General features: G+C 40.7%; 1 protein-coding gene across 1 annotated transcript in view; it reads left to right on the forward strand.

The window, feature by feature from the left end:
• zfpm2a (zinc finger protein, FOG family member 2a) overlaps positions 1 to 14,554 on the forward strand; it is a 163,067-nt gene that overhangs the window by 31,304 nt on the left and 117,209 nt on the right. Inside the window, exon 2 of the mRNA XM_017715636.2 lies at positions 11,018 to 11,176. Within this exon, the coding sequence (XP_017571125.1) occupies positions 11,018 to 11,176 (159 nt within the window). The remainder of the gene's footprint in view (positions 1 to 11,017; positions 11,177 to 14,554) is intronic.

Below are 14,554 nucleotides of genomic sequence, written 5' to 3' on the forward strand. Positions count from 1 at the left end.
GAGGCCAGATCAAGAATTAAGAACCAGAGAGTGAGAGGGGGAGAAAAAAAAGAAAAACCCTTGCCTCTGTCACACTTTTAAAGGACAGCACTTTGAATGTCATTTGACAATTTCCTTTTAATTAGAACCAATTTACAGAAAGATGCCCACCAGCTAATCTTTACAGGATAATTAACTTCTATTTTCTTTACTTTTAATTAAAAAGTGGAAAAAAAGATTTAGCCGATCCATAAAGAATTGTTCTTTTGAAATGTTCATCAGACTTCGCACTTCTCTTTGGCATGGGTAATATTTAGATCTTATCCTCCGCTCTGTTCCCTCAGACTTACAGCAGTGATATAATTTTTTTCTCTTTTTGGATTGGGTATTAAGAAGTGGAACTATCAATAGTAGAAATAAGAACCGGAAGCAAATTAGAATTGAATTAATGAGGAGTTTATTGCGAAAGAAACTCTCTGTCCTTTAGCGTTGAAATGAAATTGCCGTGTCAGATATATCCATCTCAGAAAATATGTATTTCATCTGAATTATTTGACATGCTAATCGTTCTCTACTCATTTAGTCCATTAACATAAAATTGGACTGATTTAAAACTATGGTAATAAGAGCCATGGTGGGTTAACTGTTTAGGTCACAAAGATTTGAAAGCACAAATTAAAGTGAATGAGCAGAAACATTAATCAGACCATGTCAGTTATCAGTCTTCAGACTGTCACTTCTCCGAATCCTTGAAGGAAACATGAACATGACTTGAAAAGTCATGCTAGCTGAAAGCAATGATGTATCAGAATGAAAATTCTTGGCTGAAATTTGCCAAAAATGATAACCAAATACTGAAAAAGCTGTCAGTGAATACGTAGTTTACATAAAATAAACATTCTGAAATAATTACAGTATGTAAGCTACAAATCCAGTCTCCTTGACTACAGTCGTCCAGGACATAGAACTCTATGTACTTGGCACAGTTGTTTGTGAATTTTTCGTCATTTCAAAAACTGTGGCTACAGATGGTGCTAGTGCGCTCATGGAGACTTTCCTTTGTGCTTCTGTTGCTTTGCTGCTTTCTGCGTATCAGGTGAGACGTCATATTTTCAACCAGTATGAAACCTTTAGTGAAAGAGTGAAAGGAAGAAAAAGGGTTTTAATCATTATTTCTCATTTATATTAGCATTCGAATTATTTGTAAAAACTTACAATTTAACACTTTGTTGTTGGCCTGTTTAATGCTTCTTTGTTTTGGGGCAAAATGTTTAATGTTTCTTTTATGGGTGAAAACTGATAGCTCCATTTTTGACCATCTTTGGTCAAACATTTTAGTGCATCGTTCACCTACACTTCTTGTGAACCAAATGCATTGCCCAGGTATTCTGACTTGATACTTTCACCTCTAACTTTTTTACGCTGAAGCATTTAATTACATCTATTTTTTTACACCTTTTCAAGTGCGATCAAACAAAGCTGCCATTTAATGAAGGTCTGCACATGCTTGCTCAGAAACTGTCACAGCGCAACCAACAGTAAAGGAGCTTCTTTTAACCTTGTTGTGCCCTTTAAACTCTGAAAATATCAGACACAAAATAACCAAAACGCTCAAAATTCGTCTCATGTTTGATGCAGAGCTATCAGCGAGTGTGTATAAGGCATGGTTGTCCAAATTGGGCCGGCCTCAAAATGAGAGCAGGAGCTAATAAGAGCTCACACCTGAGCTTCATAGAGCACGATTGGTGTTGAACATTTGGAGGACGACCCTGAGCCTTTAATAGGCGCCTGCATGTGCCAGTTTGAGTGGGACTGCGTATGTGTGTGTGTGCGGGGAAAGAGAGCAAAAGCAAGGCAGAGAGCCTGGCATCTGCCGAGGCCCAAAGGCACGCTCAGAGGAGCCTCCAGATTTTTAATGGCCTAGTCAAATGCCAGTCGTGTTTTTATGCCACTCCAATTCGAAAAGGCGCTGGACATGGAAAACAGTGCAGAGCTGCTTTGGCTGCTTTTAATATGCACATGGAAGCGCAGCAGCAGGACAAGCCATGATTTGAGTCAAACAAAAGGACAGAAACTATGGAAATTCAAAGCACATCAGAGTTTGCTTTTTATTTGTTGACTGCGTGTGTGTGCGGTTTATAACAGTAGTTGATGACATTTACACTTACAGCATTTAGCAGACGCTCTTATCCAGAGTGACTTACAAGAAGTGCTTTGTCTAGAGAAAGTATCTTTGCTAGTTACCAATAGGTTAGAGAGAAAGCCAGTTCTGAGCTCAGATACTGCTAGAAACAAAAGTCACTGTGGAGACCCAGAGAATGATTCTAATGAAATATTTTGTCATTTGTGAGGATGCATTAACAGTTACGTCCAGGCACAGGACCCATTGCCTTTAAAAGGTGTATGCTGCAAACATAATATTAAAACCTTTCAGTTTATATGTATTTATGTCCCCAGCAGCTGCCTTTTTCAGTGTGTGAACATTTCCACATTAGAACGATAGAAGTGGTTCAGAAATGATGTCTTAAAATGTTGTTACATTAAAATGGCATAAAATGAAGAACCTTTTTCCTTCTCCTATTAAGTGACCATGCTGGAGAGATGAGTCTAAAGATTCTGCTCAAGATACTGTCTATACTAGTGCCAAGAATAGGAAAATTTGGTGTTTGCTATACCAATGGAGGATGGCAAGCATTAGTAATTAAATATCATACAGTGAGAACTGTTATAGCAGCAATATGCCAAAAATGTAACATCAAAACAAGACATTTTTACAATACATGATACTCATTAAGACCTATTTTTTATTGGAATGGTTGGAACAGACAAATAATCTAAAACATATTAATCAAAAATCAAAAACCTGTGAGCACAATTTTTTTCAATGTTTCACATACTGTACTTAACTGAATCCAGTTAAACAGGACTAATTATGTTCTCTTTGTATTGAACCATGCAGTTCTTTAGCTGTTTAAGCACTGAAGATATCCACAATATGCTTAGAAAAAGACATGTATGCCCACCCCTAGGTTATTGCCTCTTTATACCAGTGCCTACAAACATCTAAACTTCCATTTCTCAAATTTCAGTTATATATATATATATATATATATATATATATATATATATATATATATATAGTTTTACCTTGTCACTCACAGAAAGCCATGCCACAGTATTTTAAAGAGGTGGATGTGTGGTTGTTTCCTGATTCCCACAAGTCTCTCCACCCCAGTTCTCTCCAAGATTTTACATGCAGGTTTCAGAAACCGTTTGTTGACTGTTGATTGTAAGTGGCTGAATTTAGGGAACGCAGCCATTTCTAATCACCAGAATTACATTGCTTAGCAACCGGAAAATCAAGTTAAACAATACCGCCGCTTATTCTTGGTCACAGACTGCAGCTATGAGAGCACCCAGTCTGTGCTGATGCTGTTCCACTCTGCTCTCCTTCCACACACATGTGCACACAAACACACATACACACACGGCCAAAGCAGATTCGGCCTCATCAGCTGTCATCTCCGCAGATGGCCATTTGCTTTGGCCTGCCATTGGAACATTAACTTCCCATCTCTTTGATCGCTGTGCAGAATTGGATGAACTACTTCCCTTTTTTAAACCCTATCTGAAATTCATGCAAATCTGTGTTGTACAAAACCTTCGACAGAAAAATTGACAACAGAACATTCTTAACATCTGTAAATTTAAAAAGTCTGTAAAAAATAACTTTTGATTTGTCACTTAATTGGGAAATGTTGTTAGAATTTTCAAATGGTGTAAATCCGCATTGAAAAAACTCTATTAAAACTATGAATGCAGTCATTTTTATTTAACATTTCACTGCACTTCTCTGAGTTCAACTAAATGCAGTTTTGACCCTTTGGACCCAGCTAAAATAGCTATAAAACACATTGCTAAGATTTTAAAAATTTGAATCTTGAGCTTAATTCCATAATAATCACTGCTGTTTAGATGAGCTGGAATCCTGTCAGACTCCGGATCTGATAAACAGAATACTCTGTTCATCCGTGTTGGAAGGGATTCATCGTAAATAATGATGTGTAAATGTGTCAAATCTTTTGTTGCAAATGAAAAACTTTTAATATTTTAACAAAAAAATTTTTTAAATGCAGTTAATGTTGGAGAATGCTGTAAATATCATGTTTTCACCCAAATTCATCTTATTAAATCATGGCTGCCTGCCACCATGACAGTGAATTGCAGAATGGCTGGTAGAGGCCGCAGTGAGGTCTGTAGGATTCATTACTGACAATATTACTTACAATATCCACAATATACTCAAAAAAGCATATTGTGATGTAATTTGACACAATTTATCACATTGAAGATAAATATCATGTTGCTTATCTCAGACGTTTTTCATATAAAAGTGACAAACTGTGCATAAATCTACTAATGGATAGAGTGGCCTGTCTCCTAAGCTTCTGGTGGCCTTTGGATTGGATTAAATCATAAATAAGTTGCTAAGTTAGATTTACTCCAAAAATTCTTCTGCTCTCATTCTTGCTTTCTGACATTACAAGGAGAATTAAATCCAAATTGGGAGGCTTAGATTAAATTTACATTTGAGGCTCTGTCAAAAATATACCTGATGGGATATTTCAAAGCCTTAATGATGACAGAAACCATGGATGAAGCATGTATACACTTACATTGTGTGATGTGATGTTTTCTATCCTCCTGTTGGGTAGTAAACTATTTGAAAAGACTGAGTATAATAGCCTACTTTTAGATGTTCTTCTTAAGAGAAGTGCTTCGATTTAAAATAGTATGTTTGGTATTGGTCAATACTCAAAGTTTCAATATGGATATTGGTATCAGAAAAGAAAAAGTAGTTTATGCCATCCCTATTCTTTTAGGAACCAAAAGTGTTTCTTCTGCATCGCTTCAAAAAATGCTTTACAGAGTGTCGAGTTGTGGCGTCAAGGTATTGCGACTGAAACAAAGTTGATTCTCCAAAGCTCCGCTGCACTATGTGTTTGTATCAAGGCGCACAATAAAAGTATGTGTGTATACGTGTGTACGTGTATGCTCTAACCTGGATGTTCCAACAGCGCACCAGTTTCTGCCTTGGCACAAAAGGCAGGTTGCAGTCCAAGCCCGGCGGGGCTTAAGCCAGGCCGGACGTCCCTATAGGCATTTGAAGAGCATTTTGCATTCATGTTGGGTCTCAGGTGCTGGGCGCGTGTTTTTTATCCCCCGGCCAAGCTTGGTCCCGTTTTCAATGGCGTGGCGAGATTAAAAAAAAAAAAAAAGAAAGGGTGGGGAAAAAAGCCTGGTGTAGGTGGGAGCAAAATGATTTCCATGCTTGTAGAGATCTGCCGCTTTGTTCTGTTCGATTCAATTACCTCCACCCTAATTAGGAGCCGTAGTGGAGGCCCAGTTTGTGGCATGGATGCCACACTGTGGCTCCCGCTGATAAAACGCGCTATCGCCATCAGAGGCCCCCCGACCAGTGCTGGCCCGCCTCCAGCCCACCACACACACATTCATACACGTTCCCATACACTCACGTTGACAGCCAGTCACCTTAACTCACACATTCTGATCCAATTTCCATTTGATATTTAGTAGTTTGTGCTGTTGTTGTGTTGTCTCCCATGAAAGGTTCAGAGTTTGAGTTGTCCATGAAACAGTATTTCAGTTGGATATTGAAATATTATGTCATTATACAGAAAGGAAGAATTAAGCCCTCTTATGTCACCCTGTTATGTTATACCTTGAAATCCCTCTGCTTAAATTTTTTCATAGCTCATTAAAACAAGTGAACGAATTCTGTCAAACCAGACACTACGGATTCTAAACTATATTTGTCTTTGTAAGTAGAAAAGTTGGGGAAAAGGAAAGAACATCCTTAGCATTTGCCAAATTTTTTTATACTAAAACAAACTGAAAACTGAAAGTGAAATGAAAGTATAGAAAAACAACCAATTTGGTATCAGTGCTGATACTGGAACTGGATGGGGACACTGATACCACAAAGCAATTTCTGACGCGTGCTACTGACTGAACCTGCATCAGTGAAAATTCTTGTGATAAAATCTGAAGGTACTGGCATTGGGTGATATACACTATATTTCCAAAAATATTCGGTCGTCTGCCTTCACATGCATGTGAAATTGAGTGACATCCCATTTTTAATCCATAGGTTTTAATATGATGTCGGCCCAGCCTTTACAGCTATAACAGCATCAATTGTTCTGGGAAGGCTTTCCACAAGGTTTAGGAGTGTGTTTATGGGAATGTTTGACCATTTTTCCAGAAGCGCATTTGTGAGGTCAGACACTGATGTTGGACAAGAAGGCCTGGCTCGCAGTCTCTGCTCTAATTCATCCCAAAGGTGTTCTAGTGGGTTGAGGTCAGGACTCTGTGCAGGCCAGTCAATTTCTTCCACACCAAACCTGCTCATCCATGTGTTTATGGACCTGCTTTGTGCAGTGCAGCACAGTCATGTTGGAACAGGAAGGGGCCGTCCCCAAACTGTTGCCACAAAGTTGGAAGCATGAAATTGCTGAAGCATTAAGAGTTCCTTTCACTGGAACTAAGGGGCCGAGCCCAACTCCTGAAAAACAACCCCACACCATAATATAATAATCCCCCTTCCGCTAAACTTTACACTCAGCACAATGCAGTCAGACAAGTACCGTCTCCTGGCAACTGCCAAACCCAGACTCATCTACTGAATTGCCAGACGGCGAAGCGTGGTTGGTCACTCCAGAGAACACATCTCCACTGCTCTAGAGTCCAGTGGCGGCGCTTGAGTCCTGTCCGCTGCTTGGCTTGGATGCAGCTGCTCAGCCATGGAAACCCATTCCATGAAGCTCCCTACACTGTTCTTGAGCTGATCTGAAGGCCACATGAAGTTTGGAGGTCTGTAGTGATTGACATGAAAGTTGGTGACCTCTGTGCTCTATGCCCCTCAGCATCCGCAGACCCCGCTCTGTCATTTTACATAGCTGACCACTTCGTGGCTGAGTTGCTGTCGTTCCCCTTCGCTTCCACTTTGTTATAATCCCACTGACAGTTGACTGTGGAATGTTTAGTATTGAGGAAATTTCATGACTGACTTGTTGCACAGGTGGCGTCCGATCACGGTACCACGCTGGAATCCACTGAGCTCCTGAGAGCGACCCATTCTTTCACAAATGTTTGTAGAAGCAGTTTGTAGGCCTATGTGCTGGTTTTGTACACCTGTGGACATTGGAAGAAATTGGAACACCTGAATTCAATGATTTTAATGGGTGAGTGAATATTTTTGGAAATATAGTGTTTCAACTGGATTTCTTCCAAAGGAGCAGCTGGTATCTTGGGGTAATGATAGACTTTAGGCTTGGTTTTTCCTTCAGCGTCGCAGCCAGCCAGGCTTGTGTGTCCACTAGCACTGTTTGTGATGTGCCTCTGTTGGTCAGCTGCATCACACAGTGGTGTGCTCTTGTGGCCTAATGCTCCAGTCAAGATGACTAGCTGAAAACAGATGATACTGACAGTGTAAATGGCTGTAAAATTTAATAAACTTCAGCAGCGGCTAAAGGCAACTATAATAACTGTAGACTTTGAGGGGTTAAATGAGGTTCTTGCTTTAGGTGTGTGTGTGTGTGTAAGCTGTTGGAGGGAAGGATAAAATGGACACGTGGGGTATCTGTAGATCTGATGGTTATCTCAAAGAGGTCACAAGGAGAGCAGAAGGGAAGGTGTGATCTGGACAGCTCTCAGATAGCATACACTACATTAGCATGGCTCATTGTACTAATGTTTATACCAGAGAGAGAGAGAGAGAGAGAGAGAGAGAGAGAGAGAGAGAGAGAGAGAGAGCGCTAGACAGGACACAGCTCTGTTTCAAGCATGCTGTGCAGTGAGTGTAAACCCTGCATTCCTTTACTGTTACTGTAGCTGATGCAGAACACAATATGTTTGTGCTGTAGGTTGTACAGTGTTAAACACTGCACATGCTCTGTGGATGTTAATCTAATGTGTACCATTTTAGCTGAGTTGTACCTTATAGTGAAGAGTAGGTTAGGGAGCTTGTTGCCATACCTGACATCACTCTCATCTGTGCAAAGCTGTAGTTTTGGCAGGTGCATCAATTCTCAAAAATTGCAGTCACATTAACACTTTAATCTAAGTTCTCTTAAGAGCTTCATAAAACATTTATAAGCTGACTCGTTTGTGAGTCATACATAGATGCTATAAATGTTTATGTGGACAACTTGTAACATGTTTTTGTGGCCTTAAGCAACTGACGATAGCATTCCTGAATGGCTGCATAAGCCTATTTTTGGCTCCTTTTCTTTGTTGTGAATGTGTTATGAAGTCTTTAAGTAAGAATACTCTTCTCACCTACTGTTATGATATTCTCTTTATCGACATCTGTCTCTACACACAGTGGCTTCTACCCACGCTGTGTACATTTTTCTTACCAGTGACGCGAAATGGCACCTTGCTGAAGTGTCTGAATGACCGCTAGTGTTTCTTGAGTTTGATGCCTTCGTTCACAGTCAACATCCATGGAAGCCCACCTGCACCTGATCGAGTGTGACAGGGTTTTAAACAGTACACAACTAAATATAGAGGAGGGACAGCCCTATCAGAAAATGAGTTGGGGATGTGGTGGGTGTCGTTTAGAAAGTCATTATTCTTATCGTTTTCTGTCTGAAATTATTGCAGGGCTCGCCATGCCATGAATACTGTATAATAAGCTAAACATGTGCAGAAAGGTGCTCCAACTTTGGCTAATCATTGTCGGTCATATGAAGTAGCCTTTGAAAACATTTTCTATTTAGTGGTCCAGGTGTATCTTGTAAATCTGTTGAATTCTTTTACTTCTTCAGTTTGAGGATCTCAGACTTAGCTGGGTGAAGTTTATAAGGCTTCTGACTTGTGTGCCTCTTTCAGCGTTGTGAATTTATTTCATTCAAGGTGTGTGTGTGTGTGTGGGTGTGTGTGTGTGTGTGTGTGTGTGTGTGTGAGAGAGTCGCGTGTGTTTAGAAACATTTCCTCTCAATTCTCCTCCGCCCTGCCAAACACGTTGAGCTCCAGCAATCTCCCCTTGATACGGCGCTCGATGCTTATCAGCACTCCACTCCTTTAGCATATTGAGACGTATTGAGTGTGAGTGAGCCTCGCTCGCTCTTTCTCTCTCGCTCTCTCTCTCTCTTTCTTCCTCTCTTTCCTTTTCCTCCTGCGACTCAGTGCATAGGGCCTGGGTCGGCGATAAGATCATAAAACTGTATCCTAATTTAAAGTGCCACTCTCCGGCACTTCACACCGCGTCTATTAGCGATCGCCACGCTAATTCGTTTCATGTCAGCCTAGCTACCCGCGGACGCTGCGGCGCTACAAAGGAGTCATTTGCGAGCCTTAATGAAAAGAGCAGGGCCGTTTTGCAGAGATCAGGGAGGCCCCCTTTTTACAGAAGAAAAGCGGACAGGAGGAGCGCACACTCTCCGAGGGGGTTTGAACCAGAATTATCACTTTATTAAGCGGCGCTCAGCCCACCGCTACGCTAGAACAAACAGCACCCAAGGTGCAGCAGTGGGGGTATTACACAAACAAGGAGCCTTCTCTGGGGACATGCAAGCAACTCTCGAACTTCATTTGTAAGAGTGTTGACATGTTACAGGCATCAATACCTGCTACAGCGAAATGACTAGTCCATTTAAAATTAGCAATGGAATAATAGTTCAAATGTAGAATACTGCTAATTTCTTGCTAGTTGCAGTGAGCTTTTGCTATTTGAGGCTCTAGAAAGGTGGTTTATTCAAATGCAGTGTGAATACATATAGGCCTGTCATTTTTCTTTTGCTGTGCTAATACAATTCAGGTGGCTGTAATTCCATCAGTGCCCTTGATTGCTGAAAAAACAGTAATATGCAAATACCAAAAAGAGATGTACGGCTATGAGCAAAACTCCTGAAATCATTTAGATTTAAAGAAATAATATTGCACAGAGGGGGGAAAAATTAATCACACGGAATAAATGTCTCCTTTAAGATTGCAGCGTTGTATTACCCAAAGGCATGGTATGTAAATGGAAAATCAACATTGTACCCAGTGATAAGGCGAACAAATTAATAAAAGTATTTTCTTTCCTGCTCCCATGCTAATGCCGGTGCTAAAAGTCAGGAGGCAGCAAGTGAGCAACTTTTCTCCTGTCGCATTGTTTTGCCGCTTGTCGAGTTTTGACATTGCAGCTGCAATTCTAGTTGTTCTACTGTTCTCCTGGCAAGAGCTTTGGTCAAAGAGAAGTGGGACGGAGAACTTATTTTCTATAATGAGCATATGAACTGGTGTGATTCCATTTCGTATTTGGTCACAAGCAGTTTTCACTTCTCATTACTCAGGACGGTCATGTTGGACTGTACGTTTTTTCAGGGACCATTTCTGAGTCATCAGCTTTAGACTGCAGGCATGATGAGGTGAAGCGTGTGGGATACAACTGTACTGCAGTAGCTGCTTAACCACTGGCTCTGCTATTAGACTACATTATAGGTTCTGATTAAAGAATAGCTTGAGACACCTCAGGACATGTTATGCTTCAGTATCTTTTAAAGAAAGGTGTTTGGGCATCAGCCGACTGGTGGTACGTTTAGCAGTCATGATCTAAAACCGTTCACCTTTCGCTCTGTAGGCATTTTTTACTATAACGTTGCTACGCTCCTGACTGGTAAGAAGATCTAGCAATGATTTTAGGGTAATTGTTGTCATTGAAAGAACAGATACTGAAAGAAAGCTTTGATAGAGTAGGTTACTGATCATTTTGACAATATTTACAAACAAATCCAAACGTAAAGAAAATTAAAATGAGAAAAACGTGAAGGTGTCCTGGTACTAATACAGATTATAAAGTGACTTGAAAAGGAAAGAAAGTGTGCACGGTTTATGCAACAAATTACTAAGATGGCAATTAGTCCGACACAATAGGTAACGTAGTAATACTGGACTGTTCAGTTTGTTTTAAGAGTTTCTGTGTACATCTGAAATGTAAGTCCATCGTGTATGTCCTGTGTGTGCTTAGGTCCCCTCGACGATGGTCTGGAAGAAGAAGAGGAGGAATGTGTGTCAGATGGAAATGAGCTGGTGGCTAAAGATGAGTTCTCCGTGGAGGAAAACTTCACAGCAGACTTTGAGGCAGACAACCTCACCTGTGAGGACATGGAGTACTTCTGCAACAAAGGTCAGATTCCCTGACCGAAATAAGCCAAATTATAAATGGATTTGAAACCATTTTTACTTAAACAAGTTATGGCAAACAATGAATGAATATGCATTATATATTGCATATATTCCATTGTGTCCATAGTCATGTTTACTAGAGGCTGCGAGGCAAACGCTGATCCCTGATCATCACTTTTCTCAGTTGATAAATACGTATCATAGTTTTAGAGATGTCTGACATGTTTTGTATTTGTTTCCCATCTTAAGACAGACAACTGCAGGCATCATTTATTCCCCTGAATTCTTGTCAACACTTCAAACTATTTCAGGACAATATTGTTTGGTTTTATTGTTGAGCTTTAACTTATTCCACTGAAGCAGCCCCACCACTTTTTGTATATCAAAAGAAGATTATAAATGAGTTTTCTTTCGGTATGTCCCTCAATGCATTTCAATCATTTTCGAATTCCATGCGTCTCCTACAAAACACACCTGCTTCCAAACAAGCCAGTAGCATCCTTTGTACCCAACACTTGTCACGGTGAGATAAATTGTAACTGAACACAGACATCCTCAGCAATTAATGTATAAATAAAAGCCCGGTATTCACTAATTGGTTCCCAATAGAGGCCGCTTCCTCTTCCCTTGCCTTTGCCTCCGCTCTCTCTGATCAGTGTTTTTCGCCCGGTTTGGTGGGAGTTTGTAGACCGAAGACTGGGCACACGTGCTCCTGGCAGGCCCAGTAAAGGCATGGGAAAGCCTCCAGCACCTCTGCGCCCAGGTTTGTAGCCGCACTGTTTGATATCTGATTCCTGCTATGTACCTGAGGACAGCAGTTTGATCTGGGAGATGGCAGTCACAGAGCTGGCTAACCCTTTATATTAGTGCAGCCAGGATGGCCATAATGTGTGTGTGCTCAGGCTTTCACAAATATCACTGAACAACTTCAGCAAATGTAGTATATACACACACATATATAAAAACAAGGCCAGCCCACCAGCTGCCTCCTTCTCTAAGCAGGCCAAGCTTACTGTACTGCACCTCTTTGAACTCCATTTCAATTAGGCGTCTGTTCTTTTTCATTCTATTTATTCCATTTTTTGGTCACACCTCACCGTCACAGGAGCTAATTTTGTGGCCTCCTCCAGGTTATGAGGAATAGATGACAGAGCTGTCAATCAAACAGCCCCTCCCTACACACATACACACACACACAGGCAAAACGCATACACACCCCAAGCTTTCAGCTTCCACAACCCCAGGAGTACCCAACTTCACTCGCCACCCATCACCAGGAATTTGACTTTTTAATGAACAGCTTGTGCTTTGAAACCAAGTGTTTTTGCATTAAATTTCTGTCACACTATTTAAAAACCATTGTGCCTGGTGGGATTTTTACACAGGGAGTTTCTTTGAAAAACAGTATCTTTTTATGTTTTACATTAGCTATGCGCTGTAATAATCTTTTTTTGTTGTTAAGAAAAAAGAAAAAAACACAGCAGGTAAGTGTGAGAACATTAATATTGATGTCGGCCTCCATATTTACTTTCAAGGTCAAATAAGGTTTATATGTTTTTATGGCTGATATTCAAGCTCATGTCAGTTTGGACAGTGATGAAACTTAAGTTAGGCAGACAGAATCATGTTTATTTTTAATGAAAAGATATTTATTTGTACAGGATTATAAATGCAGTTAAATGGATCAAACACATATTTTAGCATAGTAGCCCAGAAATGCGTGTGCTCTGGTCATCCAGAGGTCTATTTTATCATTAGAGTTTGGTTTGAAATCTCAGACAAATCTAAATTATAGGCATCTGATCTGATTATATGCTTATATCCTTTTTTAAGTTTTGAAAAAGCGAAACAGCAAAAAAATGGCTGTTTAAATGGGCTGATTAAAGACTGCTTGTATTTGCAATTTAATGAGAGCCTATGTCCAATATCCAAAACCAAATGATGAAGTAGGGGTGCAGAAGACCAATATTTAGGTACATCCATGGTCTTGTTAAGAAGGATTGTAAGGGTATGGAAAGTTCATTAGTTTTGCACTTACCATAAGCAGAAAAGTGCAAACATCACACCACTTTTTAAACTGACTTCAGAGTCTATCATATTAGCTTTTGATAGCTTCTTTGTCTTGGCTGAACCAAGAGGTTTAGCAAAAAAGCTCCCTCTAACTTTCTGATTGGCTATGCACAAAGTAAAACCAACAGTGGCCTAAATTTCCAACTGTTTAATTTTGCAGATACTTAAGTAATCTTTTCTTTGTCATTGACCGGCTGTTTACGTCAGATTTCCCATTTCCCTTCCTATCTACACTAATTCTTCTAAGTCCCCTATTTTGCTATCGCACCACAGTGTGGTAATTCTCCGGCCAAGCATTTCCCATCCCCCATACAGCAAGAAGTGCACGCTCATCAGGTGTGGCCTTTTTTTTTTTTACTTGATCCTCTCCTCAATTAGATCTCTTTTAAAAGTCGTTTAGCCCTGCGTCGTAGTGGCTTAAATACACCCCACTTACGCCAAAGCGCCGCGAATTAAAAGCGGACGCAATTCCGATGGCATTAAACGGTTTACGAGTGTTATTCCTCGGTTATGGGAAGACTGAAGAAGGGGCCTCTTGATTAAGTAAACCCTCTCAAAAGTGACGGCGTGCCGTAATTAGCCCCAGCCCCGAGTCGAACGACAGAGCTTTTAAAAGGAGCCACTCTTCGTTGGGCCTTTATCAGTGGTGGCGACTGTGGAGGAGAATAAGGTCTCCGGCAAGCAAGGTTCCATCTATGGTAGACAGTAACTCCTAGTCGAGCACCCAGGAATCCGTGTAGCTGTTCGCTCCAAAATGAGCTTGTCAGGGGGAACTTAAAACCTCCATTAAAAGTTTCAGCCTATAATAGGTATTAAAAAGCTGTCGGAACACAAAAGAGCGAAGCTGCCGTGTTCATTAACATAGCCGCACTCTTATTAACTTTGATCGGAGCGCGGTGAAGTCGCAAAGCCGCTTATAGTCACAAAGGTCAAGAAGTTGAATGGCTCTGTAAGTGGGAGCCATTTGCCTTACCCTTCCAGGAGGAAAGGGGAGGCCCTTGAGATAACTGTTGCACCTTGAAGCCCTTGCTTTGACTTTTTAGAAACCCTTCCCCTCATTTTTAATCCACACGCCTCGGAACTACAGCTTGTGGTGGTCCTCACATCTTATCCCTGGTCAGCAGTGCTTTTTTCCCCTTCGCTTGCCATTTATGCCGTAGAAACCTTGATGCTCTAATGAGTATGACTCTCCTGTGTGACTATGCCTTAACATCACACAGCCCATTTATGAGGCAACACCAAACAACAGCAAATCAGTGTCCCTTGATACTGGTAACAATGCCCCCAAAATGTCATAGATAATGATTGC

This window comes from Pygocentrus nattereri, chromosome 24, assembly GCF_015220715.1.
Source record: "Pygocentrus nattereri isolate fPygNat1 chromosome 24, fPygNat1.pri, whole genome shotgun sequence".
Taxonomy (NCBI): Eukaryota; Metazoa; Chordata; class Actinopteri; order Characiformes; family Serrasalmidae; genus Pygocentrus; species Pygocentrus nattereri.